The sequence below is a fragment of the Rattus rattus genome, chromosome 4, assembly GCF_011064425.1.
Source record: "Rattus rattus isolate New Zealand chromosome 4, Rrattus_CSIRO_v1, whole genome shotgun sequence".
Lineage (NCBI taxonomy): Eukaryota > Metazoa > Chordata > Mammalia > Rodentia > Muridae > Rattus > Rattus rattus.
In genome coordinates, this window is record NC_046157.1 from 34618144 (window position 1) to 34641970 (window position 23827).

The window sequence follows — 23827 nt, forward strand, 5'->3', positions numbered from 1 at the left end:
ATTTCAATGAAGCAACATTCTTCTTAAATGGTCCTCTTAGTTTTTTTGGTAGTATATCACTTAAGACCCACAACTCTCATTAGGGATACTGGTAGTTTTTAATGGTACTAGAGATGAAATCTTTGTTTTCTTAAATGTATCATACTTTGTCTCCTATGGTCAATTAAAGTCCCAGATTTTTCTAGCCACATAACATGCTAGGAAGCTTGATCTCTTCAATTCTACATTTTGATAATTTATGTCATGTACCTAGTCCCTAGATGAGTGACTTCTCCTTTCTCTTATAAACCTCACCTTATCAAAGTTTGAATTATCTTCCAGCTTGGTGTAAGCCGTACATTTGATAATAGTGTTTTTCATGACTTTACCTAAACCTTTGGGACAGTGACAAGTGGTCAACTTGTAGACGCTTTTTGTCTGGTTTATTTTGAGCATTAATAAACCTCAGCCATCTAAGAATGTGTTATAACTCCATCTCCTATTCTGTTTAGGAGGCTGTCGAGAGTCTTGTTGAACCCTCGACACTGCAAACTGCCTATCAACAATACCAACAGCAGTCTCTCAGCCTTAAAGAGAAATGTAAACAACAATAACCACAGCGAATAGAAAGTGAAGCTGGCTTATGCACTGGTCAGTTCAACTGGCTAAACAGAAACAATTGGCCGCATACCTAGCCGAGTGACCTCCATGCAGGGAGTTTGTTGTAACAGCTCATGGGAATCATAGCAACTGAACAGGAAATGCCAAGGACTCAGCTGAGCAGCAGCAGGAAGCAAACTTAGAAGCAAAAAGGGTAAAGAATGCTCCTGAGACCCGATGGCCAGTGTAAATGACTAGTGTAAGGCAGAGACATGGAGGGCCTGCAGGGGTGGGGTGGGGAGCTGGTCCTGGAGGAATGTCTTTGGCTTTCCTGACAGCTCCTCCCTAGCTCCCTGTGCTGAGTTTTCTTCTCTCTCCTCCCAGGCTCCCGTCGGTGTCTCTCAGTCCCTCCGCACAGATGGAAGCTGAGCTCTGCAGCTAGTGGCAGGTCATAGCACTGAGCAGAGCCACTCTGGGACGGCACCCGTGACCACAGGTTTTGCCAGGGAAATTATTAATTTCCGGTTTTCAGCCTCTTTTCTGCACCTTCCAGGATTAGAACACCTTTAAATGTTCCTATGAAATAACAGTCTACATTTAGAAATAATGCTTAGTCTTTGGGAGTCAGAATGGGTTTCCCCATTTGTTATGAGCTGTTTCCCACTTGTCAAAGGTTACCAAAACCGAGACAAATCTCATCTGCAAGGTTTCGCCATAGCCTACAGTGGGATTTTTCTGTACAGGAAAGCCAAATGAATTTCCGACCACCACATCACTCCCGTTTTCACTGAGTTACACATGCTAGCCTTTCTTCCCATGCATATTCCAGTTTGAACATAACTCTCCTTCTTCCCTCTCCACAATAGTGCAAAAACAATAATTATTTAGTTTTACATTTTCCTGGATGTTTTTGATAGCTTTGCCTCCTCTAATTTAGACTAGCCAGTTTCATTTTTTTTTTGCATTCATAGCTCACACAGATTTTCATACTATATTTTAGAGTACTTTTTACTGTTGATATAATTCTTTTCTATTTCTCCTTCATTACTCGCTACACGAAGTTGATATTCTGTTACAAATATATTCAGAGGTTATTAGTCATAAAAATTGAATTTTTGTCTGCTTTTTACTTTTCTTTACTTTTCTTTTTAAAACTCAGACGTGCATGTCCTGTGTATGCTTGTATACAGAGGGAGGAAGAGCGGGTCAGGAATGCGACGTGCAGGGGCAGAAACAAACCCTAACATACAGAGCGGGTATGGAGGGAGGACAGAGGGGCCAACTGTCATCGGTGTTTGTATCTCACCTCATCTGAGGCTCATTTGCTGTTTTAGTTTCTGAAGGTTTTGATACAGTTTTTCTTAAGTCTAAAAGATATATACAACTCTAATATATCCTCCGTCTACAATATTTCCCTTTTAAGTACTTAAGTTTCCCGGCCACCATATAAAACTCAACTATATTATTTGTTGTTTTTTTAAATATTTATTATCTAACCATTATAGATAACCTCATTTGACATAAACAGAACCTGGGGACAGGTATGGATGTAATGACTCTATTAAGATATATGTACTCTTGGGGCCAAGAAACTTCTCTATTGAGGGGTACTTTCAAGGTACTGATTCTGGGGCCAGACTGCAGGATTGCAGATGGGCTTTGCCACTGACGGGTTATGCTGATGAAAGGGGGACTCTGCTGTGCAAGACTAGTCACGGGTTTCCCTGAACTACTCTGTGCCTCATGTGCCCAATCTATAACATGTGGGTGTTAATACTTCTTGCCCACGGAGTGTACAGAACTCAAAATGGTCCCTGGAACAGAGTGAAAACAATACATTGTGGTAACACAACTCTGGAGTCTTACATCTCATAGAACACACGTCAGAGTAAGGATGCTTCTGTCACTTGACAGTCCTATCAGTATCACAAGCAATATGCCATCGTCTTTGATCTGCTAACTGCTTTATTCTCATGTTTAAATCCAGAATTCAGTAATTCTTTAGGGGCAGGAAAAAAAACAAAAAACAAAAAACCCTACACATAAAATTGAGTTCAGGAAGATCTCAAACTAATTTAATTTCAGAAAACTCTAAAAAATATGTAACTATGATCAGTTGTGTAGCAGTTTCCTCTGGGTTTGAAACCTTCCACACTGCAAGACAGCTCCTTAAGACAGAATCACTCACAGATAAATAAGTCAAGCTGCAAAGACACTGACACCAGCAGAGTGGCCTACGAGGGTTTAGCCCAAGCAAGGCAGTTTTCGAGAACACTCTCCACCCTGAGGAGCCACCTGCAGGCTGTGGAGTGTGCTTCAGGTTCCCACTATGTTGGTGTGAGCTTTGGTCATGTAGCTGTCTTTTGAGTTGTTTATGGTCCTATCAGTAACCCCTCACTCATATTCCTCTAAGTAACCCCAAGGAAACTCATTGGTCCACTAAGTTGGACTGTGGTGATGTCCATACTTTGGTCTGTTGTGAGCTCGATGCTTGGGGTGAGTAAATATGTGTGTTGTATCTCCTCAGGAAAAGTCTTGTCATATAACATTAGTTTGACTTAAAAAATCATCTTTATATGTATGCCTGTATGTATGTCTGTGTACCAAATGGGTACCTAGTACTCACGAAGACCAGAAAGTGGTGATGGATCCCCTGGAACTGGAATTACAGATGACTGTGAGTCACCAACTATATGGGTGCTGGGAACTGAACCCAGGTCCTCACAAGAGTGGCTTGGCTCTTAGCTGCCGAGCGTTCTCTCCAGTGCTCGATTTTACTTTTGCATATTAGTCTGTCTACTTACATGTACTTTGAGTGTATACATCCACAATGGATCTTAGGAATGTTCATGCAAACTATACACACATGTACACACATGCATGCAGTCAGTCACACAACAGGCATAAAAGAACATAAAGCAATGTGAGCTCAAGGGAACAGAACTGCATTGTGGGAAATACAGAATTAATGATGATTATTAGTCAAGATGTCCTTTAATAGAGAACTGGTTATGAATCAGGTCTTGAAATAGTGCCTGACAGGGTAAATGACAATTTATCTTCCTATTATTAATTTAAATTGAACACTCTTTTTCAAAGTAAGAATAAAAAAATCATCAGGGCACCTTCCAGTGATGGAATGAATTCCCAGGGCAGCATTCAAAGAAGTTAAAATGTTAATGTTTTAAGTCGAAGATGGACATAAATATTTGATACTTATTGTCAGTTCCCTTAGGTCCTACTCTATTTTCAACAGCATAGAACACATGCTGTTCACCTTTGAATTCTCCTTCAAGAATATGTTCATATCTTTGAAAAGGTTTAAAGAAGGCTTTCAATAGATAATTGTGTTAAATTGAATGCTCATTAGTCCTTAGGTAATTTATGAGTCTTCAGTGCATTTTAATTCAAACTAGGGAAACTTTATTTTATGAGTCTTTAAAAACAATGCTAATTATCACCACACTACTGCCAGGCCTTGATTGACAATCATAGAGTTCTTAGTTACATCTCCCAAGTGTATGAGTGAAAATTAATCACAAATATTTAAAAGCTCCCTCTGCCAACAGCAACCACATTTGTGGTCCCCAACTTTTGTACAGAAAAACAGGCCTGAAGGAGGTATGCTGGAGACAATGGAACTCCTTCCTTAAAGGAAAGGGTGAGCTGAGATACTGGGCCTGATCCTCACAGACAACATATTGAAACAATGCACAAGTTATTTTCTTTAAAATGTTAAGATAAACTATATATCAATACTCAAGGGGATAAAATATGAGTGAAGAGACTGTATTTCATATCCCTGGGTTCAGGGAAACCACTTTTCAGGCTTGGGGTCTGTTGCAGAGGACTAGTTTTAAGAGAATAATAAATGTATGGGACATCAAATTTTTGTCTCTGAATCAGAGATACGATAAATGCATTTCTTTTAACAACCATGAAGACAGTGATCCAGTTCTTGTCCTGCCTTAAAAGACAATGAAATGGGGAGAGAAAACTAATAAATCCTGACAAGTAACAGCACAGCAGAGTCTCGTGACTCGTAAGCCTCAGTAAGCAGCATCCAGACAGGCCACATAACTCCTAGACGTTGCCTTTTACTGTGGACTATCAAGGAAATCAGCTACAGTAAAAACAAGGTGACATGCAAACAAGCCCACTGACAATCGGTTTTAATTTTAAAACCTTTGTTTTTTAGTACAAAACAAATGTAAATTATATTTACAATAATTTTGTACTGGCTTATTATCTGCTAAATCAGTGTAGCTCTAACCCTAAGACAGCAGTTAGTAGCATTTCTAAGATATGCATTTCTTCTCTAATTAAAACCAGAATGGTTTATACCATATACAGTCTACAGATCTTGAGAATAATGATAGCACTCTTAAGAAAATCAGACTTTCCATCATGGAGGATAAACGGTCACAGAACAGTTGTCTATATATCTCTGAACACTGAGATCTGAGCATGTTGAACAATTTTATCTTTGGTTAGATGAACACATTGGGCCAACTTAAACATTTTCTTCACTGAATATTTCTTTGGACATTGTGGATTCTAGATGGGCAGAGTTCTTTTGGTACCATATGGCCATCTGATGTTGTCCCTGAAGTTGTTGATGACAGTTATTAAAAACAGTTCTGTATTTCAGCTCCCTCCAAAATACACTGGTGTGTGTAATTTGGAGTGAGAATAAAAGTTTTAGGAGGTGTTTAAATAACCAGAAACTTGAATCACAAGATAAATACACCCATGCTAAATAAAAGATTCCCTTGCATAACTTTATGGTTTAGAATTAGAAATTGAGATGTGCAGCTATATGGTCTGGGTTTGAGGTGGCTGAGAGGGCAAGACAGTATACACCAGAACACTTACATACAGTCACACTTCAGTCAAGCACCTCTGATCATCAGCAGTAATGAGGGATGCTAACGTTGCAGGGAGAATAGCTACATAAGATTATCCATGGAGTTACCTATGTTTTTCAATATTGTTTATAAATATTGAAAAATTTTAATATATAATTTTATAAATGATTTTTTACAGATGCTATAGAAAATTTATCTCTACCAACCCTTTACCTGGTTTATGCATCATTATAGCAATTAAGAATATAAGAAAAATTAAGATGCTGAAGTTTCTGAGAAAACCTATGTCCTTATTTATTTAATAAATATGGTTAATAACAACTCTTCTGATTCTCCTGAAATCCCAGACCCACAGTTTTCTATGTTATAGCAGGTTTATGTGAAGAAACATGACATCTTGTTTTCTCAACTTCTGACAGAAATGTCAACGAGGTTGATAAACTGAGATGAGAATGCAATGGAAGTGTGCTGCTCTAAATTCCTTTCTTTTCTTTTAATATCATCTTCATGCAACTAAAGAGCACTCCCTTTCAGGGTAAGACTTATATACCAATAATTCCCAATAACCGTCACATATCTAAGAAGTATACACACACAGAGTGGTATATAACTTGCCAGCTTTCACAGGTGCAAGATTTTCTAAAAAGGAAATCTAAGCTCCAGTTTTTGACAGTATCCCTAAGCATGTTATTTCAGACAGACACACACACACACACACACACACACACACACACACACCTATAACAAACATCTAAGACAGCATTTTATAGTTGTCTTAAACAAGACTGAAAAGCCTATTTAAGGGAAGACACAGTATCTGGATTCCTACCTAGACCCTGATACTTACTGTCCAAATGAAGTAAGCAAGCTACCAAGCAAACTTGTACATTCTTTGGTTTCTTAATATGAAAAATAAAAATAATAATAGTTCCTTCCTCAGACCACGGTAAGAATTAAATCAATGCATACCAAGTTCTCAAAATCATGCTCAGCATACAGTAGATAGTAAATGGCACTCCTTATTACCTTAAGTTAAACAGACTTCACTAGAAGGAATGGTTCTACCATTTTAACAAAGATTAAACTATTTCATAAAAATTACCATAAGAACTAACAGCAGTGATTTTAGACATAGGCTTAGCCTCTTTCACTTTCTAAGAAACCAACACTTTGTGTGAAGGTAAAGCTTTCCTTTGCTTCTGATCTTAGGTGATTTATAGGTTTTAGTTCTCATTCTGCTAAAGATGTGTGACGGGTCTGTAGGTAACAACAGCAGCCTCACTCTTACTGGCATGGCAGAGCCTCTCAAACCCTTGTCTGTTAGAATTAGTGACTACACTGTTCGGCTTGCTAACCAGATAGTCTTGGTACTACAGAGACCCGATTCTAGAATTTTAAGACAATGCAGATAAAGCCATCTCCTCACAGCATCTTCAGAACTGCAGCAACTCTTGTGCCCAACTGTCATCCCAGGGAGGACGCTGAGCTGTCTGTAGATGATTAGCCTAATTAATCTCAAAATGACTGGAAACAATGCATCTCAGCACTTGCCAGCATAAGGAACTGATTAACTGAACAGTATGAACTTCGTGGAGGCTTGAACAAAGAGCACTGTGTTGCTCTCAATTTTTTGATCTCAGCAGAAAGCTCCAATCCTAGCTGGATAGATCCCTTTAAAATACATGGAACAAGGCTGAGGATTTCCAGGTCACTTTCAGACATTAAAGCTACACATTGTGAGGCTGGATAGATGGTCAAGGATGTCAGCTTGATGGCCAGCACCTATGTAAAGACCATGCCGAGGGGCAGCTGTAATCCCAGAGTGGGGAGGGTGGGAACACATGAAACCTTAAGCGGAGAGCTACTGGCCCTCCCGAGAGATCCTGTCTCACTCAGAAAACAAAGTAGACTGCGCTTGAAGAGGATTAGAAACTCAGGCTGTCCTCTGGCCTCCACAGGTGTGTTCAGATGTGGATGTGCACATACATAAACGTGTACCTAATCTCACATACAAAAATATCTACATACTAAAATGTCAAATCACATGTTCTAGTCAGAACATTTGCCTGGGGAGGGGGTGCTTTGAAAACCAAAACTGACATTGCAGGAGAACCCAAGGTTCTGCCTCCTGCTAACATCCCACCAAATTTACCTGCTGAGGGAGGTACAGACCATGGCAATAAACACAGATACAAAATATTTTTGCTCCTTTTATTTTATAGTTTATATTACCTTCCTCCTCCTCATCATCATCCCCTTCATTATCATCATCGAGTCTCTGTGTATAAAACTTGTAGGAGTACTGTGTGCTTTGGGGATGGATTTCAGGTTATTAAGCTTGGTGGAAGGCACCTTGTCTTAGTTAGGGTTTGTATTGCTGTGAAGAGACACCTTGATCAAGGCAACTCTTATAAAGGACACTTCATTGGGGCTGCCTTACAGCTCAGAGGTTTAGTTCATGATCATCATGGAGGGAAGGGTAGCATGCAGGCACACACAGTGTAGTACTGGAGACAGAGCTGACAGCTCCTCATCGGGGTCCACAGGAAGCAAGAAAGACCTGTGAGCCACTCCGCCTGTAGAGCTTCTGAGACTACCCACTAGTGACATACTTCCTCTGGCAAGGCCACCCCTCCTAATAGTGCCATTTCCTTTGGATGCAGCATTCAAACCACCACATGCCTCTGCCAGGGTCCCAGATTGTATTTCTTGTAAGCAATCTCCCTAGCTTTGGGAGATCCACTCATCCATTTCTCTAGCAAGGATTGCAGCTATAGAAGGGGCAGTGCTGAGCTTTGTTTCTTGTGGTAGAGAAAGAACCCGCTGTGGTTTGCACATGGAGCTGGTTCAGGAGATTTCAAGTGCTTAGGAGTGGGGTCTGACTGGAGGTGGTGGGTTGTCGGATGATCCACGAGGGTTATAACCTAGCCTTACTTCTCATTCAGTAACAAGACAGGCTGATCATCTCCTGTGCCTCGCCACCATGCCTTCTATGCTCCTTCAAGACAAAATAAGCCCCTGCTTCCTTAGGTTGCTGATGCCATGCCAAGTTAAGTACTGATGGACTTACTCTTTCTTTATTCACTGCTTGATGATACATGCCAAGGACTTTCTTAAGAATTATTTCTTAAGAATATTTAGAATACTGAAAAGACAGCCTGTCAGGGATCAGAAGGGATATGGCCACATGGAATAGGGTCCTATAGGATCAGGAAGGGAAGGTGACTAGTTTTGGTCTCATTAAGCAACAGTAATAAATATTTTAATCAAGGGAGCTGTATAGATGCAATCCAGGTGACTGCCACTCCTGTCTTCCGCAGTACTTGAGAGCCTCTTGAGCAAAGGCAGCTCTGTCATACTTTCTCTGATGTCACTGCCCCAGGTCTGCCATCTGCCAATCCCTTCCCATTAGTGTGCAGTGGCCTCCTGTTTGATCAAACTAATCTATTTTCTACTTACTTACTTTACCTTTGGGAAATACATAGTGTTCCACTGTCAAAATTAAGAATAGAGAGAGCTACTCCAAGTCTCCCTGCTGCCAGTTCCCTGGTTTTGTTTGTGCTTGGTCAGAGAAGCAAAGGATGTCACAATGCATTTACATCTAGAGCATTGCTTGTTTCTCAGCAAACCATAGGGATGTACTACTAGCATACCGGTCCTTAATCTTTAACAGTAGAGCTGACTTCACTTTTCCTGATAGAGTGGGGCAAAAACTGGAGAATAGTTCTCTCTTCAGGAGGGAGAAAAGACAAGGTGCTCCACACATCACCTGCTAGGATGACTGAGAGTCCAGGTGGTGGGGAGAGGCCGGTCAAGGAATAGAAGGTAGGGAAAAAAAGAGTCCAGATGAAATTGGAACTAATTTCTTGATGTTTTCCCCTTCGTAATGTGTATATTTTCTTTTTAGAGTTACCAGAAATGACAATAGATTATTTAATGAAGAAAAAAAAAACCCTGAGAATTACAAATGGGATAAAAATTAAAGAGAGCATTAGTCTACTGGTGATCACCAGCAATGTTGGTTCTTCCACTGTGCATTTGATGCTTACTTAAAAACTGGAGTGTTTATGGCTTCAAATTCATGTCACACAAATAATAATAAAGATTCTGCCAAATGATTTTTCAGCAACCCAGTTTCATCAGAAGCACATATTTTTTACTCAAATGTTGCAGAGTTGATTTTCTGTAACTGAAATAGCCTTATTTCAGTAATTTTACCCCTTAAATTATGATACCAGCATCCAAGCATCTGTTAAACCATAGCATCTGTTTCATATTTGAGATGCATCCCTACAAATTACAAGAATACTTTTTTTTAATGAGCTCTGATTTAATAAGAAATCCTTTTTATGACTGAAAGAAAGTGACAAAGAAGATTCCCCTCCTTTGGCACCCAGGAAAGCATCCCAAAGGTTCATGTTACTATCAAAAAAAGCATAATAGGGACAGGATCCTTCTGGCTTCCTTTTGCACCCTGGAGCTGTGCCAGAGCTCTCCGTACTCAGTCCTGCCAGTTAAGAGCTGGTGTCCTGGGAGTGCTGACACACCTGAGAGCACAGGTGAGACCACCACTTCTGCCCAGAGGGAACCGCCCGTAGCCTTCAGGTCACAGGAATCAAGGAGGAGCAGCTGGGGACAGGATCCTTCCGGTTTCTATCTGTGCCCTGGATCTGACCCTGTGCTATCTCTCTCCATGCCCGAATTCTGCCCAGAGACAGCTGATCTCCTAGGAGTGCTAACACACAGGCTTACAGTAGGGACAAGTCACAGTCAGAGACAGCAAGACCAGTTAACACCAGAGATAACCAGATGGCGAGAGGCAAGCTCAGGAACCTAAACAACAGAAACCAGGACTACTTGGCATCATCAGAGTCCAGGACATCCACCAAACCAAATACTTTGTATACGAACACACTGGAAAAGCAAGATTTAGATTTAAAAATCACCTCATGATGATGATACCTCTATCATTTTTAAGAAGAACATAAATAACTCTCAAAGAAATACAGGACAACACAGGTAAACAGGTAGAAGCCCTTATAGAAGAAACACAAAAATCCCTTAAAGTCTTACAAGAAAACACAACCAAACTGGAAAAGAATTGAATAAAACTATCCAGGATCTAAGAAAATGGCAATAGAAACAATAAATCATGAAGGGAGACAACTCGGGAGATAGAAAACCTAGGAAAGAGATCAGGAGAAACAGACACAATACAGCAACAACAATACAAGAGATAGAAGAGAGAATCTCAGGGGCTGAAGATACCATAGAAAACATTGGCACAACAGTCAAAAAATGCAAAGTGCAGAAAGCTCCTAACACAGGAAATTCAGGACACAGAGAAGACGAAACCTAAGGATAATAGGTATAGAAGAGAGCGAAGATTCCCAACTTAAAAGGTCAGTAAATATCTTCAACACATTATAGAAGAAAACTTCCCGAACATAAGAAGGAGATATCCATGAACATACAAAAAGCCGACAGAACTCCAAATTGGACCAAAAAAGAAACTCCTGTCACATAATAGTCAAAGCACCAAATGCACAAAACAAAGAAAGAATATTAAAGCAGTAAGGGAAAAAGGCCAAGTAACATATAAAGGCATACCTATCAGAATCACACCAGACTTTTCGCCAGAAACTATGAAGGCCAGAAGATCCTGGACTGATGTCATACAGACCCTAAGAGAAGACAACTGTCAGCCCAGGTTACTGTATCCAGCAAAACTCTCAACATAGATGGAGAAACCAAGATATTCCATGACAAAACCAAATTTATTCAATACCTTTCCAAAAATTTAGCCCTACAAAGGATAATAGATAGAAAACTCTAACATAAGGAGGGAAAGTAAAGCCTAGAAAAAGCAAGAAATTAATCTTCTTGCAACAAACCCAAAAGAAGAGAGACACACAAACATAATTCTACCTCTAACAATGAAAATAACAGGAAACAACAATCACGAGTCCTTAATATCTCTGAACATCAATGGACTCAATTCCCCCAAAAAAGACAAGACTAACAAACTGGATACGGAAAGAAGACCCAACATTTTGCTGCATACAGGAAGCACACCTCAGTAACAAAAACAAACACTACCTCAGAGTAAAAGACTGGAAAACAATTCTCCAAACAAATGGTCCCAAGAAACAAGATGGAGTAGCCATTGTTTTAAGGAATAAAATGGACTATCAACCAAAAGTTATCAAAAAGATAAGAAGGACACTTCATGTTCATCAAAGAAAAATCCACCAAGATGAACTTTCAATCATAAATATCTATGCTCCAAATGCAGGGACACCCACATTCTTGAAAAAACCTTTACTAAAAGCTCAAAGCCTTTTTTGCACCCCACAAAATAATACCACTCTCATCAGTGGACAGATCACGGAAACAGAAACTAAACAGAGACATAGTGAAACTAACATAAGTTATGAAGCGAATGGATTTAACAGATATCCATATAACATTTCTTCCTAACACAAAAGAATATACCTTCTCAGGATGTCATGGGACCATCTCCAAAATTAACCATATTGTTAGTCACAAAACAGGCCTCAACAGATACAGGAAGACTGAAATAATACCATGCATCTATCAGATCACCACGGACTGAGGCTGGTCTTCAAAAACAACAAAAATGAAAGAAAGCCCACATACAGATAGAAGTTGAAGAACGCTTTACTCAATGATAACTTGATCAAGGAAGAAATAAAGAAATTAAAGACTGTTCAGAATTTAATGAAAATGAAGGCACAATATACCAAAACTTATGGGACACAATGAAAGTAGTACAAGGAGAAAGCTCACAGCTCTGAGTGCCTCCAAAAAGAAACTGGAGAGAGCATACACTAGCAGCTTGACAGCACACCTGAAAGCTCTAGAACAAAAAGAAGCAAACACACCCGAGAGGAGTAGATGGCAGGAAATAATCAAACTCAGGGCTGAAATCAACCAAGTAGAAATAAAAAGAACCATAGAAAGAATCAACAAAACCAGGAGCTAGCTCTTTGAGAAAAATCAACAAGATAGACAAATCCTTAGCCAGACTAACCGGGGGGCACAGAGAGTGTATCCAAATTAACAAAATAAGAAATGAAAAGGGAGACAACAATAAAAATTGATAAAATTTAAAAATAAAACCCATCATATCCTACTACAAAAGGCAATACACAACAAAACTGGAAAATCTTGATGAAACAGACAAGTTTCTACACAGATACTAGGTACAAAAGTTAAATCAGGAACAGATAAACCATCTAAACTGTCCCATAAACCACCACCCCAAAAAAGAAGCAGTAACCAACCAAAAAGAGCAAGGACCAGATGGGTTTAGTGCAGAATTCTATCAGACCTTCAAAGAAGACTTAATACCAATACTCTTCAAGCTATTCCACAAAATAGAAACAGAAGGAACACTACTCAATTTGTTCTATGAAGCCAAAGTTATGCTGATACCAAAACCCCAAAAAGACTCTACAAAGAAAGACAATCGCAGACCAATTTCCCTCATGAATATCAATGTAAAAATATTCAATAAAATTCTGGCAAATCAAATCCAAGAACACTTCAAAATAATCATACATCATGATCAAGTAGGCTTCATCCCACGGATACAGGGATGATTCAGTATATGGAAATTCATCAACATAATCCGTCACATAAACAAACTCACAGAAAGAAAAACACACATAGTCATTTCATTAGATGCTGAAAAAGCATTTGACATGATTTAATATCCTTCATGTTAAAACACCAATGGCTTATGCTCTAAGATCAAGAATCAATAAATGCACCTCATAAAATTGCAACACTTTTGTAAGGCAAAGGACACTGTCAATAGGACAACACGGCAACCAACAGATTGGGAAAAGATCTTTACCAATCCTACATCCGATAGAAGGCTAATGTCCAATATATACAAAAATCTCAAGAAGTTAGACTCCAGAGAACCAAATAACCCTATTAAAAAATGGGGAAGAGAGCTAAACAGAGAATTCTCAACTGAGGAAACTTGAATGACTTAGAAGCACCTAAAGAAATGTTCAACATCCTTAGTCTTCAGGAAAATGCAAATCAAAGCAACCCTGAGATTCTACCTCACACCAGGCATAATGGCTAAAATCAAAAACTCAGGTGACAGCAGATGCTGGCGAGGATGTGGCGAAAGAGAGCACTCCTCTATTGTTGGTTAGATTGCAAGCTGGTAAACCACTCTGGAAATCAGTCTGGAGGTTCCTCAGAAGATTGGCCATTGCACTACCTGAGAACCCAGCTATACCATTCTTGGGCATATACCCAAAAAATGCTCAAACACATAGTAAGGACATATGTTCTACTATGTTCATAGCAGTCATATTTATAAAATCCAGAAACTGGAAACAACCCAGATGTCCTTCAACAGAGGATACAGCAAATGTGGTACATTTACACAATGGAGTACTACTCAACCATGAAAAACAATGGCTTCATGAAATTCACAGGCAAATGGATGGGTCTTGAAAATGTCATCCTGAGTGAGGTAACTCAGTCACAAAAGAACACACATGGTATGTACTTGCTAATCAGCGGATATTAGGCATAGAGCTTGGAATACTCTTGATACAACTTACAGACCACATGAAGCTCAAGAGGAAGGAAGACCAAAGTGTAGATGCTTCAGTCCTACTTAGAAGGGGGAACAAAATAATCAAGGGAAGTAGAGGGTGGGAGGGACTTGGGAGGAAGAGAGTAGGGGGAGGGGAGAGAGAGGGACAGAATCAGGTCTGGGAGGAGATGGAAGAGATGTACAGAGGATCAGGAAGTTGAACAGAGATGTGTAGCAAAGGAGGATGGGGAACTGAAGGAAGCAACAAGAGTGTCCCAGATATCAGGAAAGCAAGAGGCTCCCAGGACCCCACAAGGATGACATTAGCTGAAATGCCCCACAAAGCGGAGGGAGAACCTGTGAAGACAATATCCAGAGTTGAGAGACGGCATCACCCAATAATATCATTTTAACCCAGAATTGCTTCTGTCTAAAGGAAATATAGGGACAAAGAGTAAAACAGAGTCTGAAGAAAAGGCCATCCAGAGACTGCTCCATCTGCAGCCACCAAACCCAGATATTATTGTTGATGCCAAGAAGTGCTTGCTGACAGCCTGTTACAGCCTGAGAGGCTCTGTCAGAGCATGAGAAATACAGAGGCGATGTTTGAAGCCAACCACTGGACTGATCAAAGGGACCCCAATGGGTCCTTAGGGGAAGAACTGAAGGAGCTGAAGGGACCTTATCTGGCATCCAAGGCCCCAGTGTAGAGGGTGATGAGGCAGGAATGGGTGGGTGAGTGGGGGAGCACCCTCATAGAAGCAGGGTAAGTGGTGTTGAGATAGGGGGTTTGCAGAGGGGAAACTGGGAAAGAGGATACCATTGAAATATAAATAAATAAAACATCAAATTTAAAAAGAAAAGAACAGCTTAATAAAGATAAATGTTACATGCAAAGTTGGTTTGTTTTATATTTTGGTATTGTTTAATACTTTATAGTTTTGTACACGTGTGTGCACACAGAGAAATAATATAAATAATGTAACCAGAAAAAGCAGATGGCCCATATATTCATATTATTGAAGAAAAATGGTCATTTCAAGTTGTTTTAACTATCTGGAGGCTGGAAAATCCATCTCTCATAGTGTCTCTGCTAATGAGATTGTTTACAAGGTTAGTATAGAGGCGCTCTCTTTGTCGGCCACAGCTGAAGGAGACCCTAGCTAATTCACAAAGTCCCTTTTAGAATCAGCCCCTGCTGTCTTCAGAGGTCTCCTCAGTGTTTTTGGTCTTCACAGTCCTCCAGTTGGGTCTGAATTTGTTTTGCCCAAAATCCATGTTAAGCCTGGCATGTGATATAATGGATTACTTTGCTCTAGTGTTTGTATCAGCTACTGTTTCAGAGCCTTGTATTCCTTACTAGGACCCGGCTTAACTTTAAAGGCCCAATATAAAGATGCCAATTTAAAGATTTCAAACTCTCATGGCGATAAAACTCTTATGGATGATCTCATTAAGCTCAATGTATAAAAGAACCACGCCACTCACAAAAGAACTCACAGGGAACACAATGGAAGGAAAGAGCAAAAGAAGAAAAGGTTTAGAATTGGAGTTTCTTACCTACTTCATATACCATTTGAGGGGGTCCTGGTGTTGATGAAACCCTCCCACATATTCTCTTTGGACAGAGTCGCAACATGATACAAATCTACAAGTTCTGCCGCATATTTTCACATTTGCCAGTGGAGTAATAGTTGGTGGCATGTCCCATCAAATGTGTGAGTGACACTCTAAAATCAGTACTCTAAGGATGGTCTCAATGGCAGACCAGTACTATAAAATATGAGATCTGAAGACTGTGTGCATGCTCTCACTTCATGCTGACTAACGGTGCCCCATTTCAGTATTTAGAAATGCTTTAAGAAAATTGGATAAAAATAAGTTTTGGTGCTCAGGCTGGACTTATTTAATCTTACTGATCTGACACAGACAAAACTTGCCTTATTAAAAACAATACATGTGAAACGACTTTTGTGAGATCCCTCTGTCGTCTTCATCAGTGCCTGTGACTTTGAGTAGCAACATTCCCTATTGTAAAGTGAAAGGTAGCTCTCTCAGTGTTGAATAGCAGATAAGGCGCATTTGTGGTCATGGTTGAGACAGCACAGTTTAAGAAACACTATCATTATTTGTGAATTGCACATCTGCAGATCTTAACTAATGACTTGCCTCTGCCAGTTGAAAGAGTGCAGAATTTCCACAGCGTTTCACAGGCTCAGTGCCACCCAACTGCGAAGTGCTTGAAGAGATCTATACAGAGAACAAGCCACATAAACAGTATTAATTTTGATGCCAGAATCTTTGGTTTCCTACATACACAATTGGAAATTGTCTTAAGGTGAAGGACTAGCATTGCTCCTAGCTACCAAACTGCTTTAGCAGATCAAATCTGGAACAATCAACTTGAGCTGCTCAAAAATAGGTGCAGCTTTGATAGCTAAATAATGACAAGAATATTTTCTTTCATATTCCCAATGCTAAATTTAACTTTAGCATGATTTGCATGTTGATTTCTACTTAACAACTAACTTATCAGTTGGCCAAATAGAAAAAGATATAGGATTATTTTGCATTTACCAATTAATTTTTAAGGAAATATTTGGGATTTTTGTGGAAAGAAGTCATTATGTGGTAGGAGCTGGAGGGTAAGAATTTTATATAAAATCCTGACTGTCCTTAAGAGACCATTCATAAACTATACTCCAACACTAACCTGCCTGCACTCTGCTGGGTTCATCAGCATACATGGCATTATCCTGACTATACTTTTTTGCAGTATCTGGGCACTACCATGAATGAACACCACCACTCTCTCTTATTTTCATATGAAGACTTCATTTTCCATTTAGCCTCAGTAACAGTTGTAAAGGAAATGAAAGATGAAAAGGTGAAGGGCGTGAACAGAGAAGTCATCATCAGAGCAAGTAGCTGTGGTCTAAGCATCCTCCACGTCTATGACTCTGAGTTCTTTCTCAGTGTACGCAACACTTTCTCAGTTTGATTTAGGAGGAATTTTGGCCCACTAACTTGCACACGGTGGCCTAGTGACCACGGGTAATACTAAGGAGTGTCAGGTCTGGAGATGGTAGCTTGCTTGTAAAGCTACAGAACAAGAGACATTTAATGTGTTACATGGGCTATCTATCAAAAAGCAAAGGTCTAGTTAAAGGAGGTTATAAAGATTTTTTTCTTCCTAGATGCTACAGTTTTAGTAGGTTTTATGGTCATTCTAACCACACCCTGAAGATAGCTTAAGGAGCTCAATCAGAAAGATTTTCCACTAGACAAGTTTTCAGTGAAGCATAGCACTTCTTAACTAGTTCTAGAACAAGCTGAGCTGAACTCTTCACCCATCACTAGTCTAAGAGAAAGCTAACAAGTTACTATCACTGACTCTTAGTAAGTTAAGGAATGAAGGACTGAATGTGAATGTCAGTCTCCCGAACCAAGATTCTACAAGCCACTACCTTGGCTTCTGTGCCAGGCAGACCAGTCTTCATTATTTTCTGCTATGTAGAACTTAAGCAAATGATCAGGGCTCTGAGCCTCAATTGCTTTACCTTTAAAGTGCAAGAAAGTCTGCCCAGTATTGCACTGTGGAGATTAGGTTTCATGTTAGGCAGTCACAAGGTTCCGAGGCTGTACTGTCTCAGTACAACAATCAGCACTTATACTATATCATGATCACTAACAAATACAAACACTTTTAGTATAATTCCAAAGTTGGCTACACAATGAAATTGAATCGTTTAGAGATGACATGTCTGAGGATACAGTGTATTAAATTTCCTAATTTGTAGACTATCAACTCTGTAGCATAAGCAAGCATTACTGAGGGACAGCATGCTGGGAAGCAATGCACTACATAGGCCATCTCTGTACTTCTTCCTTCAGCTCCCTCTGCTGGTCCTTCTGCTCAACGATTTCTGTTGCTACTTGACTGCACTTCATCTCTACTGTACCTGGAGTGAATGCAGTGCTGAGGTGTTCTTACACAGTAGGACAACTTGCTGTTTTATTTACTCTCTACAGATGTTTACCTATTCATGGCTCCAAGACAATATTCACAAAGTTGCTCAAAAGCCTGATTTCTAAAAGTATGTATGTGTGTGAGAGGTTCATGTTTCCAAATTCTTGTGACAAAATTTTCAGGAAATGAATTCCTTAAACATGTTTTCTAAAATACTTTTTTTTTTTTGATAAGTGAGTATGTATTCAGAGGTTGCTATTAGATTGGACATATGCTTTAGATGCCTCAGTCTTTTTCTAGATTTTTCTACAGCAACTGACACTGCTGATGCCATTGCTGTTGGGAAACTCTTCCCTGGACTTCAATTCCTGGAGATTGACCTCGGAAGTCATTCCTTGCTAATCTTTTCTGCTGGCTTCTTTCTACAGTGATCCTATAAAGATTAGTTTTCCTCAGAGTTTTTGTCTAGGGCCCACTCGCTTTTAATGTCACACATTGTTTTAGTAATTTCATCTGTGATGGTGGCTTTGACTTCAAGAATAAGGCATATAAATGTTAATCTGTTATTTTGTTACTGGTCACTCCTGCAAAAAATTTCCAATGTAAGGGACATATGTTTTCCCTTTAAGTAAGAACAATATCATCAATGTCTGTTTACCAATGACTGGCCTACATGGTGCTTCCTACCCATCAGTGTATGACTGCTACACTGGCAGATAAAGAATATCGTGTACTATACTCATGGCTGTGAGTAATATTTTTCTAAGATGTATGGTGCTTGTCAAGCTGTTAACGCTATTGTGTTAACTATTATGCAATATTCAGATAAACAGTATCTGTTCATAATGGTGAGGAAGAGGGTAGATGAAATAATATCTGAGATATAGGAAAAAATGCGAAGAAAAATTATCATTCTGGACATTAAAAATGCTCATTTTATGTCTCTTTGAGGTGCATGCGTATAGGTGGTAAAGATCAGAGTCAAATTAGGTGATGGTGAAATCTTTTGCAATTTTAAGTCATTATAGACACTAGTCTGGAAGAAAATGACTGGTAACGGCTGCTTAAATAAATTAATTAATTAACAAATTAATAAATGGGGCATTTGAGGATAGCTGGCATCGCTTACTTTAAAAGAAATGTTAATGCTTCCAATAAAACACATACTATGTTCTATGAGTAGTTGCAGTCAAGCATACAGTGTTTTTATGGAATGCAATATTCTGTAACAGATTAAGTATTCTATCATGAAAATGAATGCTCTAAATTTGTACCTACTGCTTATATTTGATTGTGACAAAACCCTAAATTTGGTATGATTATGGTTCTACCTATACTGGCAGGGTAAATATCTTCTAAAGAAAGGTTTAGAGTCCAAATCTGTCTGTCTAATTCATAAAGATTAGCTGTGTCCTTTTAGTAAGTATGTTATTCTTTTCAGTGCAAAGATATACCCAAGGTTTAAGAGGCAGCCACACACCAGACAGAGAATGTGCACTTTGGTCAAGTCTTCTAGACCTATTAAATGATGGGAAACAATAGCACCTTTCTGGCTTTATATTCAGCCCTCGGTCTTCAGGAACTAAAGTAACTGATAGGTCTCTCTACCTGTGAACAACAACAATGCAGATAGGAAACCGAACACATCAGAGCTTAGGACCACAGTGATAGCACACTGGATGGACTAAAATGAATCTAGATGACATAGGAGAATCTAAATGAAAGAGGAGGCTGACTGACACAGGGGCAAGCAATCTCTGCCCTCCATTTCTTTCTGGATCTTCTAAAGCAGGAATATTATTTTATTTTAATATAAATATCCATAAAGAACTTATAAAAAACAAAACTACTTTTCTGAGCCATGGTTCTGTGTAGGTTCATTTCAACAGGCTTTAAGATAACCAAGCTTGGTTAAAAAGAGAAGAAAAGAAAAAATAGAAAAGAAAAGAAAGTCATGTTCTTCTTAGCTTTCAAGGCAGGAACCTAGGACTTACTATGAAAGAAAAACAAAATCCATTTATTAGTTTAAAAAACATGGCCAGAGCTCAAGTGTGCTTCCTTTGATAATTAGACGTCACAATAAATAACCCATTTCTAGGGAACACATGGCTAAATGCCGCCAAAAAGCTTAGAAAATGAAATTAGCAGGCATGCTTTGTGGGAATACTTCATGTGTCTATCTTATAAATATTTCAAAACTAAACACTTTTGCCGAGTTAAACGTTTCCTAAATACATAAATGTTGCCTCCCTTCTTAAGTAGGTAATAATAGGACCAAGAACCCCTCAGAAAACAGATGGGGATATAAAATGGTAATTTTCTATCAAACAGTTAATCTCCTTCCTCTGCCTCCACCCTCCCCTCATGAGAACAATGGGAACAAGAAAGTGCACTAACATAACAATTAACACATTGTGAGTTAGCAGCCACTGCAGAATAGTGGCCTTAAGAGGTGGCTCCCTGAAAAGGATCCTAGTACAGATGCAAGTTCTCAGCCTTAACCTCAGCCTGGGTGAATCACAAGTCCTGCAATAAGAATCTTTCCGTGCTTGAGCAACCTTATGGGAGACGCTGATGTATTTGAAAGTGTAAAAACCTTTGCTGTGGACTTAGTAGGAAAAGAATTTCTCAAAGGTAAAAACAATTATTATTAATTATTAATAATAATATATTTCATAAAATAATGATAAAACCAAGGGGCTATATCACCACAGTGACTAGAAGGGACTCTAACTTTAGAATATGTGTGTTCATTGTAGATCTGGGCAGACAGCGTCTATAAGTTCATTTAGTTAACTCTACTTTAGCTTTATGCCCATAACTGGAAGACAATACGGTCAGATGGTAAACTGTTAGACTGAAGCTTAGCGTTCTCATCTAACACAAGGAAAAGAACCCGATGCGTTGTGAATCTCTAGGTCAGCAGACTTCTCCTTGTAAGGCAGGTATGGCAATACTGTTACACAGCCCCAAGTGCCATGCTTTGTTTAATTTGCTCAGAAATTAAACAGGGCTGGGAAGAAGACTGCATCGGATTTCCGGGCGGAGCAGAAGTTGTATTTGTTCTCATTATCTAGTCTGGGTTATCATCCTCTATGCGTGACTTATGCTTCAATTCCTTCAAAAAGCTCCTATTAAATTTTCAAATTAACAATCTTAAGCTTCCTCAAATCCCACAATGCTTTGCATCAACCAAAAGCTTTGGGGAAGAACGCTGCTAAGCAATGGGGTGACTTCTGGGGACTATTACCTGAAAACTGTGAGTAAGTTTTTGTCACTATGTGGGAAAAACAGTACAACTGAGAAGCAAGGACCAACCTTTGCCACTTGATAGGGGAGTGCACTGAACACAGATTATTTCCTTTAAGAGATTTACTGATCTCACTTTGCAGAACCACAGGACAGAGACTCTTAAACCATCCGTTTGGCCCGCCAACCCTTGTTGGGTCTTCAGGGGCTGCTAATGATCTGCTGATAGCATCTTTTAAGTGCCACTTAATCATTCTGTTAGGTACACACATTGGCCCAGATATTACACACTGACACTTTATATAAAGTTGGATACTTTTGATAAATAATATGTAAATATCAGGTGTATCAAAGATAAGACACCACATCTTTCTAATTCATGCTATGGGGCAAAGACTTTAATCAGAATATACAAGAAATAAATTCTATTGTGTATAAAATGCTTCAGAAAAACTGGATGAGAATGGCTAAGATGTCAAATAAATTAGGTCAACACACCAGCATTCTTTTTTAACTCTTGAAGAATATTTAATAGCAATAAATGCATATCAATAACTCGAAAAGAATGAGAAAATGATATTAAACAAAACTATTTCCACCAGACAATGAAATGAGCAGTCTGCTTATCAGGATGGAAAATTATAAAATATTAATGTGCTCAGACTCGTCAAGCAAATTGTTCTTCATGAAATAACGCTTTGCACTCTGTTACTAGATTTGGAAAACAGTCCTCAGCAGCTAAAGCAACTACCATGGCAGAGTTGTCTGACACAAGCAGGCCAGCTGCTACTGACTCTCAAAAGGGTCCCAAGATGAAGAAGCCTAATTTTTTTTTAATATAAAAGTCAAAAGTAATTTTTTCTCATATTCAAAGTGAAACGCTAGGTTTTCCCTTGCCAAAAAGATATCATTTTACATTTCTTTTATGCAGCACTCCTTACTCAAATGAATCAAAGTGATTCGATGCATCAATATTAAACAGAACGGTCTTGCCTGTCATTTTCTTTCAATCCTATAAAGCATTACATTCTGATATTCAGTTTTCTTGGCATTAATGAAAGGGAAAAGTACAAGGTGCTAAAGCAATCAGGATCTTATTTTCATGGTGTGTGTCCATCTTACTATCTGTCATATAGTTCTATAGGGGAGAGCACACTGAGGCAAACCAAGTACAACAACAAAGAAATGCAGTTTGGTGCATGCTAACTGGACAGCAAGCCGATGAAACTGGAGATGCTGCAAAACCTGACCTGACAGAGCCAAGGATTACACTCTGAGGAAACACTGGCCACGCTACATAGTGACGATTTAACAAGTCATGGTCACCACTGTATTGGCTTTGAGAACAGTTAACTGGGATCCTATGGTATTCATGTTGATAGCACGTTTTATTTTCCTAAAATTAAAGTAAATTAAGAAGGTAAAAGGAGATAAATGAATCACTGGTAAGTGCCTGCTGTAAAGTCGTCTAATGAATGCTATAAAATAATCATTCTATAAACCTGGAGCTGAGTTGACTGTGACTACACCAGTGGCAGCAAAGGCCACGAATGCTCTGTCTATCAGGCTAGTAATGGAAAGAGCGTGCCTGAAGTTCAACACATATCACTAGGATTCCTTTTCAGCACTTCCAGACATGGCCATGATATCTGCACCTAATAGGCATGAGGAAATGAAGGCTTTACCTCTGCAAACTGAAACAAGGCTGATGCTTGACACTGTTTTGAAGGCGCATCGGGGTGGGATGTCCTGGAGGATATCTGAGAGAAAGGAGACACGTTAACGTTTGAGGACAGCTGAGCACAGCACTACTGGAGTCTGCACATACTTCATGTGGATTCAGAAGTGAGTTGCCACTCTCAATCGCTCCTGGAAAGATCAGCACAAAGTGATAAGGAAGACAATGGCTGTGAAGAACCAGGAGAGCCTGGCTCATTTGCCACACTCCTTATAAGAATACCAGGCGTGGGTCAAATGGCAGCAAATCCAATGGCTGAGCTGAATTTCTTTCAATGACTTTTTCAAAACCATAATACTAACGCTGGGGATAGTGCACATCCATTATCCTAGCACTAGGGAGGCAGAGGCAGGAGGAGCTCTACGCTTCAAGTCAGCCCAGTTTGCAGAGCACGTTCCAGGACAGCCAGGGCTACACAAAGAAATCTTGTCTTGACCTCCCACCTGCCCTCCCACCCCCGAAGAGTGAGAAAACATAGTATTAACATTTTGACGCTATAAGTAGACAGAGTGACACTCTTGCTGACACTCTCCAAGCTGCTTCTTGCATAGACGCAGCCGTCATTAAACAGGGGACGCACACGGAAATGGGATCTGGGTATCCAGGATTTAATCCTGTCTCTACTTAGCAGCAACATGATCTCACTTAAACTTTCCAAGACTTATTTTCCCCCCACTGTACATTAATGATATTAGTGAATTATTAATGATTTTATACAATTATGATGAGAAACAAACAAGCATAAAATGTATTGTCTGCCATAGACTGGACCACACCTGTTCAAATACAAATGCATTGCCTTCTTTGTGTGTGGACATTTGTATAGGGGACAAGGA

At 39.4% G+C, this 23827-nt stretch overlaps 1 protein-coding gene across 13 annotated transcripts in view; it reads right to left on the reverse strand.

Moving 5' to 3' along the window:
• Bbx (BBX high mobility group box domain containing) overlaps positions 1–23827 on the reverse strand; it is a 239410-nt gene that overhangs the window by 37255 nt on the left and 178328 nt on the right. For all 13 annotated transcript variants that reach the window (XM_032900285.1, XM_032900286.1, XM_032900282.1 and 10 more), the window contains 2 exons: positions 22939–23013; positions 16204–16284 (listed from right to left, as the gene is read on the reverse strand). In XM_032900285.1, the coding sequence (XP_032756176.1) occupies positions 16204–16284; positions 22939–23013 (156 nt within the window). The remainder of the gene's footprint in view (positions 1–16203; positions 16285–22938; positions 23014–23827) is intronic.